At 33.9% G+C, this 21,650-nt stretch overlaps 3 protein-coding genes across 3 annotated transcripts; all 3 read right to left on the reverse strand.

The window, feature by feature from the left end:
* Positions 1–3,005: 3,005 nt before the first annotated feature.
* On the reverse strand, positions 3,006–3,910 carry LOC18109656 (inactive protein RESTRICTED TEV MOVEMENT 2). The gene is made up of 2 exons (XM_024582954.2): positions 3,726–3,910; positions 3,006–3,634 (listed from the first exon to the last, which is right to left on the reverse strand). Exons 1-2 carry the CDS (start codon positions 3,829–3,831, stop codon positions 3,234–3,236), a joined length of 507 nt encoding a protein of 168 aa, XP_024438722.1. The 5' UTR covers positions 3,832–3,910; the 3' UTR covers positions 3,006–3,233.
* A 2,150-nt stretch (positions 3,911–6,060) lies between these two features.
* Positions 6,061–7,157, reverse strand: LOC7474652 (uncharacterized). The gene is made up of 2 exons (XM_002319646.4): positions 6,849–7,157; positions 6,061–6,680 (listed from the first exon to the last, which is right to left on the reverse strand). The coding sequence occupies exons 1-2, from the start codon at positions 6,946–6,948 to the stop codon at positions 6,175–6,177; spliced, it is 606 nt and encodes a 201-aa protein (XP_002319682.1). The 5' UTR covers positions 6,949–7,157; the 3' UTR covers positions 6,061–6,174.
* Positions 7,158–15,828: 8,671 nt separating this feature from the next.
* On the reverse strand, positions 15,829–17,594 carry LOC7474653 (annexin D8). Its single transcript, XM_002319647.4, has 4 exons — positions 17,001–17,594; positions 16,655–16,876; positions 16,448–16,537; positions 15,829–16,291 (listed from the first exon to the last, which is right to left on the reverse strand). Exons 1-4 carry the CDS (start codon positions 17,439–17,441, stop codon positions 16,055–16,057), a joined length of 990 nt encoding a protein of 329 aa, XP_002319683.3. The 5' UTR covers positions 17,442–17,594; the 3' UTR covers positions 15,829–16,054.
* Between the last annotated feature and the right edge of the window lie 4,056 nt (positions 17,595–21,650).

Raw genomic sequence — 21,650 nt, forward strand, 5'->3', positions numbered from 1 at the left:
ACAAGAAGCATGGAGTGGTCACAAACCAAGTGTTACTCATCTTCGAGTCTTTGGTTGTGTGGCATATGCAAAGATCTCAGATGCAAGAAGGACCAAACTCGATGATAAAAGCGAGAAATGCATCTTTGTCGGATACGGTGAGAGAAGGATGGGATACAAGCTGTATAATCCCATCACAAAGAAGGTAATTATGAGTAGAGATGTTATCTTTGAAGAAGATAAAACTTGGCAATGGAAGGATGACCAAGAAGCAGTCAAATGGATCAGCACTGATTTGATCCTTGAAGATGAAGTGGAAGTACCACCAGTACTTGCAGAAGGTCCGATATTACCGGCAGATGAGCCACAAAGTCCGGTACACAGATTCCCTGTATTCAACAGGAGAAATACACCAGAATCATCATTAGCATCCTCATCAGAAGGACCAAGAAGGATGAGAAATCTAGACGAGTTGTACGATGCCACTCAAGTCATGGAAGATACAACTCTATTTTGTTTCTTTGCAGATAGTGACCCACTTAGCTTCAATGAAGCTATCACAGAAGAGAAGTGGATAGAAGCAATGGATGAAGAAATACATGTCATTGAGAAGAATGATACCTGGAAGCTGACTTATCTACCAGAAAACAAGAAAGCAATAGGTGTCAAATGGGTCTACAAGACAAAGAAGAATGCAAAAGGAGAACTGCAAAGATACAAAGCAAGATTAGTGGCAAAAGGCTACAAACAGAGAGAAGGCATTGACTATGGAGAAGTATTTGCTCTAGTAGCCCGGCTAGAGACAATCAGACTGATGATCTTACTAGCTGCACAACATAGATGGAAGATCTATCAACTCGATGTGAAGTCAGCATTTCTGAATGGCTTCCTAGAAGAAGAGATCTATGTTGAACAACCACTTGGATACAGTGAAGCTGAAAATGAAAGCAAAGTATACAAGTTGAAGAAAGCCCTCTACGGTTTGAAGCAAGCTCCGCGTGCTTGGAATACCAGAATTGACAGGTATTTTCAAGATAATGGATTTGAAAAATGTCCATATAAACACGCAATATATGTGAAGAAAGGAGCAGATGGCAGCATATTATTTGCGTGCCTATATGTTGATGATTTGCTATTCACCGGCAACAACCCTACCATGTTTGAAGCCTTCAAGAAAAGCATGGTACAGGAGTTTGAGATGACAAACATTGGTCTGATGGCACATTTTCTTGGCTTAGAAGTGGTGCAGAAAGAAGAAGGGATTTTTGTATCCCAAAGCAGTTATGCCAAAGACATTCTTGAAAGATTCAAGATGGAAAGCTGCAATCCGGTATCAACTCCAGTTGAGAATGGAGTAGAATTGAGGAAGAGTAAAGTTAGAAATGTTGATCCAACTTACTTCAAAAGCTTAGTAGGAAGCTTAAGGTACTTGACATGTACCAGACCGGATATACTATACGGAGTTGGTCTAATCAGCAGATACATGGAGACACCAGACCAGTCTCACTTGAATGCAGCCAAGAGAATTCTTCGCTACATCAAAGGCACAATAAATGAAGGTATGTTTTATACCTCAAGCAAAAACTTCAATCTTGTTGGCTACTCGGATAGTGATTGGGGAAGAGATCTGGATGAAAGGAAAAGCACAACAGGGTTTGTCTTTTTCATGGGAAATACATCTTTCACATGGTCATCCAAGAAGCAATCGATAGTAACGTTATCAAGCTGTGAAGCTGAGTATGTTGCTGCCAACTTAGCTGTATGCCATTTAATATGGTTAAGAAATATGCTGAAGCATTTGGGATTTCCTCAAGAAGATCCCACAGAGATTTATATTGATAATCAATCAGCGATTGCATTAGCAAAGAACCCGGTGTATCATGAACGAAGTAAACACATTGATACACGTCATCACTTCATCCGAGAACATGTGAAGAACAAAGAAGTTAAATTGATATCCTGCAACACAAATGATCAAATTGCAGATATCTTTACAAAGCCATTGAAGGGAGAAATATTTACCAGATTGAAGTTCATGCTTGGCATGACATCCCTCGATTGAGTTTAAAGGGGGGATTTGTTGCATTAAACTCAATCTAGAAGGTCAAGGAAGGCAACCACCACTTGCAGCCACCAGCTGTCACCGCCCAGCCACCACTTGCAACCGCCAACCGCCAGCCGCCAGCCACCAGCTGTATGCCGCCAGCCGCCTTCACACTTGAAGGTTGAATTATCTTGTTTTGAATTCGTGTATAAATAGGTAGCTAAGTGGATGCTATTCTGTGTGGAAAGAGAAGAAAGAAACACTAGAGAGAAAGAGAGAGGGAGTGTATTCAAAGCTTTTGTTTAATCTTTGTAAGCTTTTTATTGTTGAAATAAAACAGTGTGTTTTATACCCTCTGAGTGTTTCAAAGCCACCACCAGTGGTTTCTCCCACCAATAATTTCCTACGGACTAAACCTAGGACTTGATGAAGCCTTTGGTTACATTCGACATGAAGCTCAACGTTAAACCATAATATGGGGTTGTTCTTCTCCATCTGGCGCCCTTGTAAATCCTGTTGTTGCTATGATATCTAAGGCGTTTGTTAATGGATAAAACGAAAAGGATGGAATAATTTGCTCATATTGTAAGAAAAGCCGACATACTGAGGATAATTGCTTCAAAAAGAACGGCTTTCCTGACTGGTACTAGGACAACCGCAAGCAGCTTAAGGCTACCTGCAATCCACGTCCTGCTGCCACCAATCAATCTACCAATCTGTCCAGCGCGTCTGTGTAAATTATATCAGATGCCTTGCATGGAATGGCTACTCTCGCAGCCACAAATCAGTCCACCAATCAGTCCAGCACGTCTGCGCAAATGCCCAGCCTAACCACGCCACTGTCCAGCAATTACAGTGGGCTGAATTTGCTGCATGTGCCATGTTGTCCTCCATTGGTGGATGCTACTTATAGTAGAGTAGCAAATCGAGGAATTGAACAAATTAAGAAAATTAGAAAATCATTTATATTATCTAATCGAGATTGATCATTAAGCATTTCTTAGAATTTAATTTATATAATTCTTGAATATTCTCTACATAAATTGAATGTAAATGTAAAACATATATCAAATTATCAAATAATATCATTCCCTTATTTCTGATTACAATATAATGGTACCTTAAAGGATATATTATGGAACAATTAGCTTTCAATATTTCTGATTCAGAAGATAGAAGAATCCGGGCTAAAAGTAATATTATGATACAATTAGCCTTCAACATGACCATAATGACAGTACTTGTAAGCATAAGCACCAAAAGCCACTACCACAGCAAGCACTCCTGCAACTTGTAGAGCTAACTTGGTATTCATCTCTAGTGTCGAATTTGAACTCTCTATGTATAACAAGTAATTTGATGGCATACTTTCACTTGTAATACTTTCAGTGCTGCCTGGTTTTCCAGGAAATGCAGTTGTTTGCTTAGGCAGTATTATTTGAAGAATACCACCAGATAACTTAGCCCGAATTTCATCTGTTTTACAATTCTTTGGGATCTTGATTTGCTTACGAAAGCGGCTCCGGAGAGTACCATCTATAGGTCGCTCTCCAGTAATTTTCACAACACCAGGTTCCTCTACTTGGACCCTCAGGTGTTGTTTTTTGAATCCTATATACGGAAGAAAATGTAAATTGTGAAACTATTTAATTACTTGTTTTCTTCATGATAAATTGGAGGAAATACCAAATGAATTAAGTACCTCGTAGATGGATCTCAAGAATCTCATGTTCATCCTTTTTCCACTGGCAAAAGGGCTCAAAATCATCATAATACAGCCTGAAGGTTTCTTCATTCTTGGTTTCCATTTGAAGGCTTCTTTGGTTTTCTCCAAGGTTGTTCTTGGATAAAGGTGGTCGAAGATGATGTCAATTCTTAATTAACTAAATGAATTAAGCTGTTATATAGACGTTGTTTTTGACACACATACATGAGAGGCAAATTAGAGGTTCCTTGTGGGTTTCATTTTGGAAAAGAATCGATTCATTTTTCTGTTTCCAAGGAAGTCATATGCTTGAATTATCTTTGGGTATACCTTCCCCTGTATTTCACCTTTCCTATCTTCACTTCCTTCTGCTCTTTCTTAGGATTCGTTTTAACTCACCGTCTACAAATTTCTGAGGGTTAAGTGAAATTAATTTAGGAGGTCACAAGATTAAATTTAATTTCTTCACTACATTAACAACAATTATCAGATAATTGACTGTTCAAACCATGGAATTTTTCATTCGAAGTTAAGAAATCTTCAATTGCTTGCAATAAAAAGGAAACAAGAAACAAATAAAAGCCTTTAAAATCTGTCATCATTAATGAGAATTTGGAGGACATACATCGAGAATTCCACTGAGATCGAAGGGTAATTCCTAGTTGAGAGAAACACAATGAACTTAAAAAAAAAATTAAAAAAAAAAGATTAGAAACAAGTACAATTATAATATATCGCTAATATCAGAATCTAAACTTCATTTCTTGTGTGTTTTTTGTCTGTGCTTGTTAAAAAATAAATACCTTCTTCATTGTGAATTGTGAATGAGGTCAGTTTCTTTGTATGAAAAATCAGTTTTATTAACCTTTATCTAACAAAATAGACGATCAAGAGTATCAACTGTTTTAGCATTAAAAACAACTTAATTATGTATATGCCAAATTCCTTAAACTACTCCAAAAAAAACAAGGTCTACCAAAGCTTCTTCTGCATATTTCCATTTGCAAGCACACGTTATTGATGCAGTAGGTTAATTCATAGGTGACGTAACCAAGTAATTTTATGGAAGACTAATTGCAAGGAAAAGAATCGGTGCGATTCATGAATGAGAAGAAAACTATATTTATATTATGTACAATATGATTTTTGCAATTTAATATAAATTATTTTTTAACCTTTAACTTTAAAAGAAAAGGGTTCGGACGACCTAACATGCTGTCCATACATTCATATTTGATATTCATGAGCCATTGAAACTCTTACTATGAGTATTTTTATTTTTTTAAAAAAAAAGCTTACTATAGATTACTGGAGTCTGTTAGTGATGATATTTACGAGCCAACAAATGGTTGTTCTTTCTGCACAGATTAATATATAGTAGTATGAACAACACAAATTATTGATGACTAATTATATAACTCATAAGATTTTTTTTTAATTTATTGCAACGAAAACACTGTTTCAGCAGTAATATGGAATTTGTATCCACCCTTGTCTTCACACCCTTTGTATGAAAAACAATATTATATATACTTTCTTGAAAAAGATCAGTAAACTGGGCAATAGCATGCCATATAAATTTTGTCGAATATCAGAATCAAATACTGTGTCTTTATGAGTTCGTTCTTAAAATTACAAGAACTGAAGGCATATTTTGTCAGTTATTTGATTAAGTTTGCTGAATTAATGTCCTCACCTCTATAGTTTGGAGTTTGGACTTGCCTTGCGGTTCTATTTAGTTTTTTCCATTCCATTGAATAAGGCAGTTTGGCTGATGCATGAGCCAAGCAGGGTGTTCATAAATCATAGGTCATCTGATCCTGTAGCATGTTTTGATTGGTTTTCCGGTTTCGTTTGTTCCGGTTCTCCTTTGCTGTGCTCTCTTTTGCCTTCTGCTTTGATGCCATTTCTAGCTTAAAGGATGCAGCCTGCAGCTTGATTAATTTGCTTCCTGGTTCTCTGCAATCTTCGGTTTCATAGTCATCTGCAGTCAGTCCCTTTAGCTCCTGTTCTTAGCGTTCAGCGTCTCTCTAGTACCAGTTTCATTATTTAGCTCAAAGGCTCTGTAAGATCTCTGTTTTAGGGTTGCCAAAGGTTGTTTTCTTCTTTGTTTTTTTTTCCAGCTCTGTGTTTTTCGCTTTTAAGCGTTGAGCATGGCTTCTTCTTAATCTGTTCATTGTATTAACTACGTTGTCTTATCTTTCTTCCCCAAGGTTGCCTTTTTGCACCAGGAAATTCAATCAACGCAGTTATGCTTCTGGAGAAAAAATTTACTTCCATTCATTTTTAACAAAAAGAACTTAAATAATGGAATGGAGAAAGCTCCATAAAATGCAGGATGTTAATTGAAACCCTTTATTATTTCAAAGTACAACAACAGTTTACTTTTCATAGTTCTCAAGTCAACTGGATATGCAGACCTTTTATAATGTACGTACAGCAAGATTTAGTTTTCAACATGACGATGTTTGTATATTACAAATACAACAAGAGCAATCATCAGAGCAACTGCTACTGTTACATTCATACCCATCTTTTTTCCCATTTGAAGCCTTAAAAACGAATCTCTCAGCTGCATTATGAAGCTCGTTAATGGCCTAGTGGTGAGCATTGTAGCATTCTCAGTGGTCATCTTATTATTTTCTGCAGAACCATCCAAATTTTCGGTTGCCGTGTCCTTGGCAACGGTATCTTGATTGATCTTGGGACTTGATTGTCCATTTTCTTGATTAACTTGATCTTGAGAGGAAGGTAATGTTATTTTCTTAGGCATGACTATGTAAAGAATGCCAGTAGACAAGTTTGCACGAACTTCATTATTGTTGCATTCCTTAGGGACCTTGATTTCTTTGCGAAAACGAGTCCATCTACTTTCGTCCACACGACGTTCCCCAGTAATTGTCATGTTTCCAATACTGCTGAGTTGAACCCTCACCTGTTCCTTTCTGAAACCTAGAAAAATTTAAGCATGGAGTATAATTAGCATGTTCTTAAATAAATAGAGACAAATCTTAGCCATCTCAACCTTCCGAACTTGTAACATTTAATTTGACAAGAAATGTTCCATAAGGAAATCTTACTATAAGAAACGTGGAATTACATAAGAAAAAACCTTGTTACCATGGAGATGAACCTCAATAGTGTCCTTTCCTTCTTCTATTCGCCACTTGCAATAGGGTTCAAAATCTTCGTAAGAGGGCTTGACGTTAGATCTAGCCATGATTTCTGTTCAATGCTAACTTCTTTCGTTTCTAAGGAATTTTGAAAGGAAATACAGCGTTTGTTTTCGATCTGATAAGGATGCCCTCTTTCCCTGTTCCTCTTTTATATGCTAATGCTATAAGACATGGTTTAAGAGGTTTCTTCTGGGTTACCTCTTGAAAGGGAATATTTCCTTGTTGGATGCTTTTTGATTTATGCTGGTTTGTGTCTTTCTCATGTTTTCTTTGATCAGCTGTAGAAGATTTCCTTGAGCGTGGATGACACATTATTCCTCCTTTCATGTGCTCAACTTTCTTAATCTTTAGCCATGCGTATATTTTCTGCTTAGGATACAACCACGCTCGTAACAAATATAAAAGTGGTGAGGCATTTTATTTTATTTTTTTCTTTTTTTCTTTTTGATATCATAAACACCATCCACACGATTCATGAGGAGATGGCCACTTTCAAGAATCAAATCATTTTTTTTACTTTTTGATCAACAGGAAATTTATTTCTTAATTTGAAGAAGACATTGAACTAGCAAGCATCAAACCAATAGATTCATAACAAAGAATTAGAAGTTTACAAAATCAATTAGTTTAAAAGAAAAGAACATGAAATTTGAAATTCAAATAAAATTAAACTTCCAAGGTATTTGATGTTTCTGAAGGACTATCAATTATTTTCATTGTACAAACAAAACATTTATGGATATGGGAGAATATGATCAAGAAATCATTTTATTATGTTTGTCATAAATCGATTTTAACCCTTCATTTTGATCATATTTTCAGAAAAACTTCACAAACACAAAAAAATCTTAAAACTATCTTTTTGGTGTAATTCGATCAATTTTTATTTATTTTATAATTTTCAAACTTTATGTTTATCATTTTTATACTACTAGATTTTCAAAAACTAAAATATTGAGAAAATTGAAAAGAAACAAGAATTGAAGAAACAAAAAGTTCAGTGAGCATAGTAATAATCAAGGAAGGAGTGAAGGACTAATTTGAATATTTTTAACCCCTTCCCCAAGCAAGATAAAGATTAAAAAAAAAAAAGACAAGATGAGAAGTTATTAGAATGTTTTAGAATAGGAGGGGATAAGAAAAAATAAAAAGATATAAAGGAGGAAATATAGGGGAGGAATAAAAGAATTTTTTGTGGTGACTAATGAAGAGAAGGCAGAGAAAAATTGAAAAAAAAAAGTAATAGAAAAAGAAGTGAAAAACATACAAAGAGAGAGAGAGAGAGAGATATGAAAAAGAAAAATCCTATTCATATTCTCCCTTTTTTTTTTCTTCAAAAAAAACTAGACAATCCCTAACCACTATCCTTTTTTCCCCATATTAGCACCAGCAACCCATACCACAACCCACTAGTCGACGACCTCCTCTCCTTCCACAGAAGTAATCCACACAAACAACCAACCATAACCCAATAAACCTTATGACCCCACAGAGAGAGAGAGAGAGAGAGAGAGAGAGAGCAAAGCTTTCCATGCTCAAATCTCTCATTGTAGGTGGTGGTTTATGACATTACCAGCATAGAAAAGAAAAGGAGTAGGAGGGCTACCCGATCTAGTCAACCATGTGCCTCTCAAGCCAATGGAGCATCAATCCATGTACCATGAGTTATGGCAGCATATGAGATGCACGCACCAACACTACCTCCATTATTGTCGCCTTTAACGGTTTCTAATCTACCTCAGCCACTCTTAAAGGTCGATTTCGAACCCCAGATGAATCTTTAAATAATTTGTAACATGTTATTGAATTTTCTTGTCATAAAATATTGATTATTATATATGATTTTCATTTTCTTATGAATGATTGTAATATTTGAAGTGTCAAGGTCCACACCGTTGTGTGGCAACCCCAAGGGTATGATGTCGCTATGAAATTTATTTTTTAAGCTGGAATAAAATCAGGATCAATACCCTACAATGGGGTTGGGAGGATGACAACCATAAAATATATTTACACCGACGAAATATTTCATAGGTGTATAAGATGTAATTTCACTGATATAAAAATCACTGATGGATTTACTACTGAAAATGTGTCGTTAGTGAGCCTCTTATCGAGGATTTCAGATCCATCAGTAATTCAGTTGATGATTTATGTGTCGACAAAAACACTGATAAAATATTCACACTAAAAAGAAAAGTTTGCTAACCATTTTTCTATCAGTCAATCCATCGGTAAATATTACAAACATATTGCCAATGAAACAATCATCGATAATAATTCGTGTAGAACCAACAGATTTCCTGACAAAATCTCCAATATAAAAGTTTTGTTAGTGAATCCATCAATATATATATCAAAATAGTTCACAACTCTTTGTAATTCTCCAAGAAAAATGCACCTACATTACCGACAGGTTTACCTATAAAAATTTATGGTCATTGGTGATGATATCAATATTTTAGTAATTTAAAAAAAAAACACATGATTATTTGGATCAAACAATTTGACATTAAACAACATTAAACAACTAAATTAAATTGAAGAACATATCTTATATTATTAATTTAACTGTAAAAATCAATTACAAGTGTCTATATATATTACATAAAAAAAAGTTAGAGCTACACGTAGAGGTGAAGGTAAAGGGGGAGGAAAATCTTTTGGAGGTCCATAAAGGGGAGGATAATGAGTTGACAGGTATGTCATCATCTCCTCACATTACTTCCTACTTTGTTATTCATATTGCATCTCCAGTTTGGCATTCAGATCTGTCATCACAACGGTAATTTATACTTAAACCAACTACTAAATGGCTGGTGATGGCTACCCCGGGCTGGATTATGAGGTATATATGGTTGAGACACTACAACTCGACCTTATATCTCAATTTATAGTCATAGAGATACCATAAACCCAATTCATATCGGGTCCAACAGTTGCTCCAACCTCGAACCACAACTCTGGATCGTATTTTGAATGGGTTGAAGGATCCTCTTAGTGTTTGGCATGCATTTCAGTGTTATATTATTCCTAAAAAAAAAGATTCAAGGTTATCAATAAAAGAATATTAGTCCAAAAAATATATAAAATGTTTCAAAGTTTACTTACAACAAACACCTAGGCTCAGTTATTCACGAACTACAGCACTATTTATGTCTATCCTCATATAGGTTGTCCACAAACTATTGCACCATTTTTGTCTCTCCTCTCTCTGTATGTATTTTTCCATAGATAACTCCATCAGAGTTGGCTTGCACTCAAGGTATGTAGCCTGCAAAATAAATCATTAGTTAAACATTGTGACAAATAATCACTAATATATTAAGAAAAATACTTAAAAATAAACCAGGCTCCTTGTATGGTTCATAAAAAGAAGTGATCCACCGGTATGCTTGCTAATGGAACCATGAATCTCTTTGTTTCTATTTGAGGACCCACTCCATGATCGCCTCCTAAAACCCTATGATGTTAAGAACTCTAGATATCTTTTTCAATTAGTCTTTAGTGATGTGGGGAGGTCTAGAATTCCTCCACACCTTAAAATCATCTCACTTTGCATAGGTTTGTGCATCATATCAAAAATCACGCAACCTAGTTTAGAAATTTGTTAAACTAGAAAAATATAAAAAAATACAATTTTACAAAAAAAAAAAAACTTCACATGTTAAAACTTACCTAGTTGCGTTGTGGTTTTTCTAAACTTGTCTGGCCACCCCAGAGTTAGCTTGATCCCATTGAAATCTTTCCTTATAATCATTTTTGTAAAATAATTAGTTTACATCATTAAAAAACCAATTAAATATAAACTAAAAGTGTATATATATATATAACCTTAAACTTTCCTCACCAAGTCTTAACCACTGGTATCCATTCAAGATGCTCTTTAAGATGGCTCCATTGAAATAAAAGATCTTTCATTGATGTTTTCATCATTGATGTTATCATATGTATAGCTTCTATATTTGTGGTCCTAAAAATCAAATAATGAATGAAAACGCATATAAACAATTTATCAATTCATTAATGTTATCTGTGAGGGGTGGGGAAGAATTTCTTACATGCTTAAATCTGGTTTTCATTATGCTATAAACTTGCCAGAATTAGGATAGATGGAACATCATATCTGTGAAATGTATTCAACAAGCATGCAATCGTTAATATGTGTATTCGGTGTCTCTTCATGATCTGCATCTAATTGCGCTACAGGCTCAAGAACACTACGGCTTGAAGAAACAGAATCGCTTTATCTCGACCCTGAACTTTTTCCCGGCATCTAAACAATATAACTAAATAATTAAGCATTTTCAATTAAATTCCTAGTATATGGTTTATAGGTTTTTGTTTTAGTGCATTTATTTATTTTTAACGAACTTTAGGAAACTTCTTCCCTATACAAGACCCTACCTAAAAAATTTCAAAAATACAGAAAACCACATTATCAAACCAACTATAATACATAATATAATATGGACATCAATTTTTATATCATTTATCTAATTTTCCACGTGTTTATAATTATACCAAACACACAACTTCCATAACATCCTTAGAACATAGCTTTCAACACAATTTTATAAAACTCCATCAAACTATTATCATGTATTATCATAACCCAACAACAATAATAAACAATCCAATTAACATTCTTACATAAAAATTATATGAACCTTAATTTCTAGAATTTGGGGTTTTCCAATTATTAATACAATTGATCCAATTCAAATCATTTCCATGCATTATCATAAACCATAATAAACAACCCAATTAACATTCTAACACATAAAATCACATGAACTCTAATTTTAAGAATTAGAGATTTTTCAATTATTCATATAATTGGTCCAATTCAAACTATTTCTATTCATTCTCATTACTTAATAACAATAATAAATGAAAAAAGTTAAGTAAATGTATTCTTACTAGAGTTACAAATTATTACATACTTATGCTTTAAACCACGTAGTGAGTTGTCCATCTTGTAATTGGAAAACATGAGCTTCAATAAGATATGGATTTTGAAATAACAAAATTGATGATGTTGCTTTTAAGAAATTTACTAAGAATTTAATTTATATGGGAATACAAGAGAAAATAATTTAAGACTATAATATTATAAAATTAATTAACTGAACAAAATATCTCAATTCATCATAGTTAAATAGTACTTAATTATGTGCTTGTGTTTTATTCGATGTTTGTCAAATATCTTCTCAAAACTGCATTCTTCAACAATGGTCATCCAGGATTAGAGAATATTGACAAATTCACACTTAAAAACATTTTACCGTCACCATCATTTCTTTGAATGTGGTTGAAATTTTTTTCTATTTTTTAAAAAATATTTTTTAAATATTTAAATATTATTAGATTATTAAATTATTTATTTATTAAGGGGGCTGAACATAACCCATCCATCTGAGCCGGACTCGGTCGGGTTGGGCTAACTAACAGCCCAACAAACCTTTTTCTTTTTTTTTTTGTTTTTGGTCTTGAGTTAGATCAAGCCCAGCCATCTAGGCTGAGATGAAACAGGTCCAGCCTGGCAGGGTTAGGTCGACTGACTGCCCAATAGCCTTTCTTTTTTTATATGCTTGATTGAACCCGACGCAGCCATATGGGCTGGGATGAAACAAGTCCAGCTCGACTGGGTTGGGTCGACTGAAGGCCCAACAACCTTTCCTTTTTTATGTTTTTTTGGGCTAAACCCGGCCCAGCCATCTAGGCTAGGCTGAAACGGGTCCATCCTAAGCCCACATGGTCACTGGCTTGGCCCAGTGACCATGTTCATTATTTTAGCCGCTTCATGTAGAATGAACTGCATGAAGTGGCTATAACCATTACGGGGGGGAAGAAGAAAAAAGGAGAAGAAGATTACCTAACGTGGAAGTAGTGATCGGCTAGTGGTGGAGCTATTAGTGGAGATGTCGACTGCTGGTGATAGGGTTGCAAAGGTGTTTTGCCACCGATTATCACGATATGTGTAAGGTGGTGGTGGCTGAAGAAGCAGTGAAGGAAGAGAAGAGAGGCGACAATGGCAAAAACAAACTGGGGAGCTAATTTTTGCCAACTTTGCAGCCTAATTTCTTAGCTCAAAGATGAAATCATTAACGAAAAAAGTTGGCAGCTTAAGGTTGCTTAAGTTGGCTTTTTTGGGGTGGTGCTGCGGCGACCATAGTGGCAGTTGGTCAACGAGACCTACTCTGGGGTGTAGTACAATGTTAGACTATTATGGTGGTGTATGATTTGTCCAGTTTAGTACGGAGAAGTAGCATTAAATACCCCTGAATAGTAACCACCCGAGCAGTCTTTTCGGGCAAAAAGGAGATGATAAATAGTAACCAGATGATGCATCGTCTTGTTTTTTTTTTCAAAACGGCACCATTTTGGCGTTATGGTTTAAATTTAGGGATTTGGCCAAGTTCAATTTAGTCCTTCGGCTTTTAATTTCTTTCAATTGCGTCTCTAATTGGCATGGAACTTTTAATTTTATGTAATTTTACCCTTGTCGAACTTCAACATCAGCCTTGAATTTCAGCGCCTTTTTTTATTTTGGTCTTTGGTCTTGGATTTATGCAAATTGACTCTCAATTGACCATTAAACTTTCAATTCTCTTCAATTTCACATTTGATTTCAATCAATTGAGTCCTCAGAGTTCGGCGCCTTTTTCAAAAAACATCTTTGGCTGTGAATTTCTTCAATTTAACCCCTAATTAACCCTAAACTTTGATTTTCTTGCAATTGTATCCCTGATTTCAACCAATCGACTGTGTAAAAATTTAATGTTTGGTCCTCTAAAATTTCAATCTCCTCAATTAAGCTCAAATTGGGCTTCCAAACTTAATTTTTCACCAATTAAATCTTTAATAAAATTAATTTGATCTATTTAAAGTATAATTAAGTCTTTTCACTTATTAAATCTTTTAATTTGACCCAAATTAATTTTTAAACATAATTAAACTTTTAATTTGGCTCATGATTAAACCAAATGAGCCTATTAAAAATCTAATTATGTCCCTAAGCTTAATTTTTATATAGCTTTATCTAATAATTATTTAATTTGACCTTAAATCCACATTGTCTCTCTAGTTTTGGGTACAATGAGGTACGATTAGGGTCTCGATTTAGTCCAAAATTACAGCTAGATTTTTCTATACATTTGAAATCCTCCTCGGCCTGTTTTTTGTCAAATCATCACTCTTCTTGCTATTATTACTTCATTTTTTATTTTCTACTTTAAAAGGAAAGATGGTAAATTTTAGGAGGAATAACCCGAAAATAGGTTATGACAAAGAAAAATAAAAAAAAAATTGATTTCAACAGGACCAGTTAAAATTTCTAGTTACCATAAAACCAAGTGATGACTTCTTTTTCTTCTTTTTTTTTTTTTGGTAACCGTGGGTGTCCTGGCCAGTTTACGTGTACCTCGACTACTTCCTCGGGCTAGCTTACCCGCACTTTTTTTCTTCTTAATTCTTTTATATTTAGCTCGTCTGGAGATAATGTTATGTTCTCTATTATGATCATGAAATTATGTAGTTCTCTGTTATGTATGATATGGACACAGCCAAGAATTACAATAGAAATGCATACGTTGCATAGACATTTATGCAGAAGAAGAAAAGTTGCATATCGTAACTTTAGGATATGGATCAAACACCTAGAATCATTCTTCTGGGGTAATAATTACCCTGAGAAATCTATTTCATGAGGGAAAAGTGCATTACAACAGCCTTGAGAAAATGGCATGTGACACATTACTCACCATCAGCCCATTGCACTCCGAGTCATTGTCAATAGATTCCTTCCTTTCACTTTAATCTTTTATGAAATATTTTAAGCGAACAAATTTTAGCTCAATCTCAACTAATCTTATATGATCAATATGTTATTGCTGAATTTCATTAACTCATGTCCATAACAACGGACTCCATTTGGTTGTATCTCCTTTAAGCCTTCAGCTACTTTCATAAAAACAGGATTCAGTATCACGTTGAGATGTTAAAGTTGAGTTAAAAGGAATATCAGGGGGTTTAGCTTAACTGGTCAAGTTCTGGATTTGCTCCCCAGAGATTACTAGTTCGAGTGTCACAAACCTCAAGGCCACTAGAGACTTACCTGGTTGTTAATTTCATGACCTCGGGGGATTAGTCAAGATTCGCGTAAACTGGCCTAGACATCTACTGTTAAATAAAAAATATTAAGCTAAAAGCTAACTGAAATCTAGTAAGCTAAGTCTGTGGCCAACAGGAGGTCCTTCACTTTTATAAAGAGAGAGCAACAAAATCAGGATAACAACCATGGTTTTAGACAGGACAGTTAGTGGTATACACAAATTAGAAGTATAAAGTAAATCAAGCGATGACAAATCAAGGTAAGTGGAGATTATAATCACTTTTCCATGTGGCTTCTTCCATTGAATTAAAGAAGCAGCATTGCTTGAAAGGTGAAGAGACCAATTTCAGTCCATGAGATGCAGTTTCTTTCTCTGAGCCTCTCTCCTTCCTCTACAGAGTTAACCCTCCTTTATTAGTGTAGATTATGGTATTGGTATGTGATCGGAGATATAACCAACTAAATGAGTTAGCATAAAAATAAGTTTTAAAGGAATAATAGAAAAAATTATAATGCTTTTGCATAGCCACAAAATTAAATATGTATTTGATATTGTGGTATTTTTTATGGTTATGATTTAAAAATAAAAATTAAAAAAAAAAACTACAAATTATAGTTTTTTTCTAATTAAGATTTCAAAAAAGTTTTCATTAAGATCATGGTGAGTATTGATTAGCCAAACACTTTTAAAATTATTATCGGAACAAAACATAGTTTTAACCACACCACATACCGCACTCAGCAGAAAGGCAAGAAACAGTCGAGCCACCATGGAAATACCTTTGGAAGCTTAATGTTGCCCTTTACCTCTCTAAAAATGATGGTATATTTAGTAAGCAAATTAATATACCATATAGAAGTCACATGTGCCCACACTACTTATCTAGAGAGAGAAAATAAGAAGACACAGGACACTGTTTTGGATCCTTAGTTCCTCACGTTATAAAGTAATCAAATGTACAATAAGTTCCTAGTGGTAATTGCACATCAATAAAAGCTAAAACTTAGAATCTTGTTACATACAGCTCCACCCACTAGAGAGAAACAGAATTGTGGCTTGTAATAATAGTAGTGGTCGAGGCTATAGCAGCAAGAAAATCTCTGTAATCCCCAGATGGGATTCTCTCACATATTGCATCTTTCAGTTCCATCCCATACTTTCTCTTGAAAATGCTTCGTATCTCATACAAGTCTACCTCAGCTCTGCTTATCATCACACGAGCCAAGGCACCATTGTCTGCTGTTGTCCCTTTAATACTCGTATACAGTACCTGAAACAGCGTGAGTTTTTATGCAGGGGAACTATAGAATGGCAATTGGCAAGTAATATTGAAATCTTGTCCAGAAAATGAGAAAGTAGAGGAAGATCTTGCACCATTTTATGTAATGTTTATAATTAAAAACATTAGAGAGAATAATAAATTTACCTTTGCGTAATAAGTAGGTGGATTGCACATGCATTTCATAACTACTTTAAGAGCATCTTCAAATTCCATGTATTTTGCATTTTTGAGCGACTGCAAAATAGAGTCCAAATAAAAGAACCCATGAACTCAAAATATGACTGTTAAACGCAGAAAATTAATTGCTCGGCAAGAGATGGTATGAAGTATAAGAAAAATTTCACCCTTTACCTTTGTGTACTCATGTCCATAAATGTGTTTATAGCTAGACAGGGTCAATTTCGTCTGTGGAATGCTCCTTTTACTCAGAATCTCAAGCACAACAGCTTCTTCAACGGCTCCCTGTGAACTCCCTTCCCCTGCTTCATATAGCCTCCTAGCATCACATTTTGCAATATGTTGGCTAACATCTTCCTGGTGTGCCTTGTGTGATGTAGCCAACGCTACAAGAATCTTCAAAACCATAGCAACATATTCAAATAACAGATATCAAGCACGTACAGAAAATGCTATTCCTATTCTTGAATCCGGGGCTTGTTTATCATTTGATACAATCTTTAAGATTGAACAAGATTACCTTTTGGTAAGGATGGGGTGGCTCAAGATTGATAATTTCTTGGTCCAAATGCCTTCTGAATCTTGCATAATAAGCCTGTTTGATGAGAACCATATGACTTGATTTTCGCCCGACAAAAATCTCAACAAGAGCCTTGTAGTTAACATCACCTTGTCCAAAAGCTTCCCTTGCAACAATAGCATCACGTTCATGTGTGTCCATCATCCACCTATATAAAGCTGCACATACTTTTGATCCGTTTTGGAATTGCATCTTTTGGAGAAGAATGGCCATATCTTCTCCATACATGGCCTTGTAAGTCTCTCTAATCTGTTGCCTTTCAAGCTTGGACCTGCCAGCCAATGATCGAACCAAGTGGTTTAACCTTCCCCAAGAATCATGAATCTCTTTGCATTCATTCTCAAAGCCATGGCTAGAAGAGGTCAAGATTTTGGTACCCATAGCGGAAGCGTCAGAATTCTGGTTTCCAAGGTAAACACAAAGACCCCCGCTTGACTTGTTTAAATGCAACCAAGGCTTGGAGGACAAGGAAGGGATCTATCTTTTTATGGTGACTGTTGTTTGAATTTGTCATTTTCTACCATGCTTTTGACGATGCCGTAAACATTGGGGTTTTTTTCTTCCATTGGTAACGTTTCTTCAATCAAATTTATTCTCTTTTTTATAACTGAGTTAAGTAGATATTGTAAACATTTTAGTGATTTTACTTTCTTTTTCATAACAAAAAAAAAAGATAAAATAATCATTATTTACACTCTATTTATCACGAGAGATCAGGGGAAAGATAGATGCAAGAAAAGAGATAGGAATGGAAATTTAGTAAAAAGGATAAGAACCCAAGAACAGATTAGAGTAATCTCTCTAACCCTTCTTCAGTTACAATTTTATTTCAACCTGAACGGATTGACTTCTCTATCCTTCTCATACTTGTAGTGATCGAAAACTAGATAGATAGTGAATGATTTTTTTTCTAAGGTAATTTGTATTTTTTTTCGAAAGTCTGTATTATTTTTAAAATATTTTAATCAGAAGGTTAAATAGTCTAACAAGAGCAATTATAAATTATAACAAGGTTTCACGAGTAGTTAATTAAAAGCAAACCTCAAACAGTCCATTTATGTAAGGAAAAAAAAGTGCTTTTAATTGTTATTCGGGCAAAACTGAAAGGCAGGAGGGAGTGTACTTGCTTAGACAGAAACCGAAGAAGTAAAGTGGGACTGGGAGACATAAAATAAAAAATAAAGAAGAAGGATCTGTGCATTTGAGTTGAGACTGAGGTGGAAGGGAGTAGCCATGTTTGGACACAAGTGGATGTGTGTTTTGTTTTGTAGCTCGGTGGTCATGGATTTCCTAGTGGACTATGAGTGTGAATTGGTCTCTTTTTAGCAACTTCCCTGTGTCCATTCCTCATCGCCACACCTTTCTCTCTTTGTACCAACAGAATAAAAAAAAGTGAACTGTGTATATGTGGGCTCTTTCTGCTGCATTTCATATATTTCTTTTTTCTTTTTTTTGACTTTGTCCTCCTACACTAGAATGATCATACATATTACTTGGATTAGTGGATGTGTTCTGCTGCATTTCATAAATTTCTTGCACCATCGTATCCTTGACCTCAACCTCGATTGTGTCCTATAAAAATATCATGACGAGATAGAACATTGCACACTTTTTTGTTTTAGAGTCTGTCATGATATCTTTTATATGCACAGCATGGAAAAAATGTTCCCCAATGAAACCATTTTTGTCAATGAAATGTAAGGTAATTGCCATTTGTTCCTTCTTTTTCTTTATCTCTAGCTTCATCAACAATAATACAAGACTTTGAACCCTCAATCTTATCATGAATCATCCTTCGCACATTGCTAGTAAAGATACTTAAAATCTCCTTTTAAATTATACGAGAAATAAATTTATTATTTTAACGGGGAGCATTTTCTAAAACAAGTCTACCAAGTTTAGCATTATGACTTCCTAGAAGCTTCAAGAATTCAATAAATTACCTTGATTTTTTGAACCATGACTTTTTTTGTGGCCTCTAAAGGCACATGTTTAAAAAGCTAACTATCAAACAGTATTGATTGTATTTATGAGATGTAGAAGATTATTTTCAACTTTTTATGATACTCGCTTATCTATCAAGTTATGAATATATAGTTACTGATTCATTAAATATTCACAACATTTCACTACAATTCTATGTATTGAATTTAATTTCCTTCCCAATAAAACACAAAAAATCCCCTCATTTACCTTCCTCCAATTAAAAAAGCCTTTAGACACAATCTTTTGGTCTTGACTTTCATGTCCGCTTACCAAAAAGGTAGAAAGACAAACAAAATATAGCATTCATTACATTTAATTACTCTAGTTAACTCGAAAATACTTTAAACCAAGAAGCTTGAAATCAATGATGGTGATTCTCATCTTTTAGAAAAGGATACTCTGAATGCATAGATTGGAATGGATCAGTTTTGAGATAAACACAATGAATTTATATTCTTTGGTTAACAGAAATATCCCATATCATTGGACATATTCATGGATCATGTTTCAAAGAAGTAACATTCATTTTTTTATGCTAAATTATTCGACTTTTTGAAGGACATTCATTGAGTTCCTCAAATTCAGGATAAAGGAGTTGTCATGTTTGAACTTGAAGTAGTAACTATAACAAATACATTGTTTTTCTCATATGGTTTCTTAGAAAAAGATTTTATAGTTCTTTGTTATAGTATCTTTATTTTTAAAACTTAATTCAAGATAAATTAAACCTAAAATATCATCATTATTAGTTCAAGAATTAATCTTATAGCTTAATCAAAATCAAACTGAAACTAATGCATTGAATATATGATAATTTTCTAAGTGGTATCATTAAACATTCCAGTTATTAAAGCCCTGAAGAATTCAATTTTATATAATTCATAAAAATCTATCAAAACCGCAATTGCAAAAAAAAATGGTAAATATAAGATTCCAAACACCAAAAAATAGAATTACCTTAAATTCTTGTATAGTTATGTATTTGTTAAGAAAATGAAGACTATTTTACTTAGTATAAGAGGAAAAAAAAAAAAACAAAGCAATTAAGGAATTATAAAGCACAACCCCTTACAACCCTTCAAGTTACTGTCACGAGAGAAAAATAGAGTATTGAGAAATATGATTTGGTAAGATAATCAAAGAATATCTTCTCTCTTTTTTGTTTTTTATATTTTATATTAGAGGATTGAGCTAATTATGTTTGTTTATTTATTTAAGAATGTTTTATAGTAGGTTAGGCTACCTATTGGCTTTTAAATTTTTTTAAGTTAAAAGAGTTTGTGTTTTTGATGAGCTAATTAAGTTAGCGTTTGTAAACGCGGGCCAACCCGCATTTCTAAAAAATTTAATTTTTTTAGTTAAAAATTAATTTTTTGTATGTTTTGGATCGTTTTGATACCCTGATCTTAAAAATGATTTTTTAAAAATAAAAAAACATCATTTTGATGCATTTCGGAATGAAAAATACTTTGAAAAATAACCACAACCACACTTCTAAATAGATTTTTTGGACAGTAAAAGTTTGAAAATTAAACAAATAATATATGTATCTCAATTTTATTTTATTTTATTTTATTTTTTGAAGTTTGGGGGTGTCACGGTAACTACAACTTATATTGTAGGTTGACCCCTGGATAGATAGATAGATATGATTTTTATAAAAAAAAAACTTTTAAATGATGAAAAATTAAATTTTATGGAAAATTATGAAGTTTAGTTTAGTTTTGAAGCATTGGATAATAATTATTTATGTCATTGAACTTTTAGAGAAGTGACAAATCTATATCAGCGGCATCTTAAATTTTGGCCCTTTGGTTTGAAAGTCTTTTTGGATGGATGTTAGTATGAAAATGAATTTTTTTTTTTTTTATGTTTCTAAATATATGACCAACTTATTTATACATCCATAGTTTATGCAAGTACTAAAAAAAGGGCTAGTAAGTGTGTATTTTTTCCAAAGTTGGATGGAAGACCATCAATTTTGCAAAAGAAAAAAAAGGGAAAAATGTTGGATGGCAGAATTTTTTATTATGGGAAAGCCTTTTTGTCTCTCTTTTTTCTTTCTTTCTTTTTTTTTTTTTTTTGGAGGGGGTGAGCTTGTTAAATTATAGGAATTCATTTTCCAATCCGATGACTAGATGGCCCAAAATGTATCTTGTTGCTGCTCGTACTGATCTGAAATTCATTTACGAGTTAAGTTAGGTTTAAGTTGACCAATTAAATTTTACTTGGTTATGCCTTAAATAAAAAAACCTACTCGACTATAGATAGACCAAGATTGATTCGGACCCTTGCCAAGACTAAATAATGTCTAATTAACAGGGTATTCGAGAGTGTGGTTGCAGTTATTTTTTAAAGTGTTTTTCGCTTAAAAATATATAAAAATAATTTTAATATCGACATATTAAAACGATTCGAAAATATTAAAAATTTAATTTTAAAAAAAATAAAATTTAACTAATTTTTATTTAGACCGCATTCAGACAAGGATTAAATATTTGTACCCTTACTGAAAAAGCAATGTTGTCTCATTATGGCCAATAGAAAAGGGAAAACATTTGGGAGGAAGTCCATCCATATGAGAAATTAAGCCATCCTTTTGCA

The sequence above is a fragment of the Populus trichocarpa genome, chromosome 13 (assembly GCF_000002775.5).
Source record: "Populus trichocarpa isolate Nisqually-1 chromosome 13, P.trichocarpa_v4.1, whole genome shotgun sequence".
Classification (NCBI taxonomy): domain Eukaryota; kingdom Viridiplantae; phylum Streptophyta; class Magnoliopsida; order Malpighiales; family Salicaceae; genus Populus; species Populus trichocarpa.

Bases quoted from the DNA above. Each gene is read 5' to 3' on its own strand.
- LOC7474653 (XM_002319647.4), bottom strand. From the start codon at position 17,441: ATGGGTACCAAAATCTTGACCTCTTCTAGCCATGGCTTTGAGAATGAA. The intron at 16,877-17,000 runs GTAATCTTGTTC...ATGGTTTTGAAG, and splicing joins CACCCCATCCTTACCAAAAG to ATTCTTGTAGCGTTGGCTAC. The intron at 16,538-16,654 runs GTAAAGGGTGAA...TCTATTTTGCAG, and splicing joins ATGGACATGAGTACACAAAG to TCGCTCAAAAATGCAAAATA.
- LOC7474652 (XM_002319646.4), bottom strand. From the start codon at position 6,948: ATGGCTAGATCTAACGTCAAGCCCTCTTACGAAGATTTTGAACCCTAT. The intron at 6,681-6,848 runs GTAACAAGGTTT...AAATTTTTCTAG, and splicing joins TATTGAGGTTCATCTCCATG to GTTTCAGAAAGGAACAGGTG.
- LOC18109656 (XM_024582954.2), bottom strand. From the start codon at position 3,831: ATGGAAACCAAGAATGAAGAAACCTTCAGGCTGTATTATGATGATTTT. The intron at 3,635-3,725 runs GTACTTAATTCA...TTCCGTATATAG, and splicing joins TCTTGAGATCCATCTACGAG to GATTCAAAAAACAACACCTG.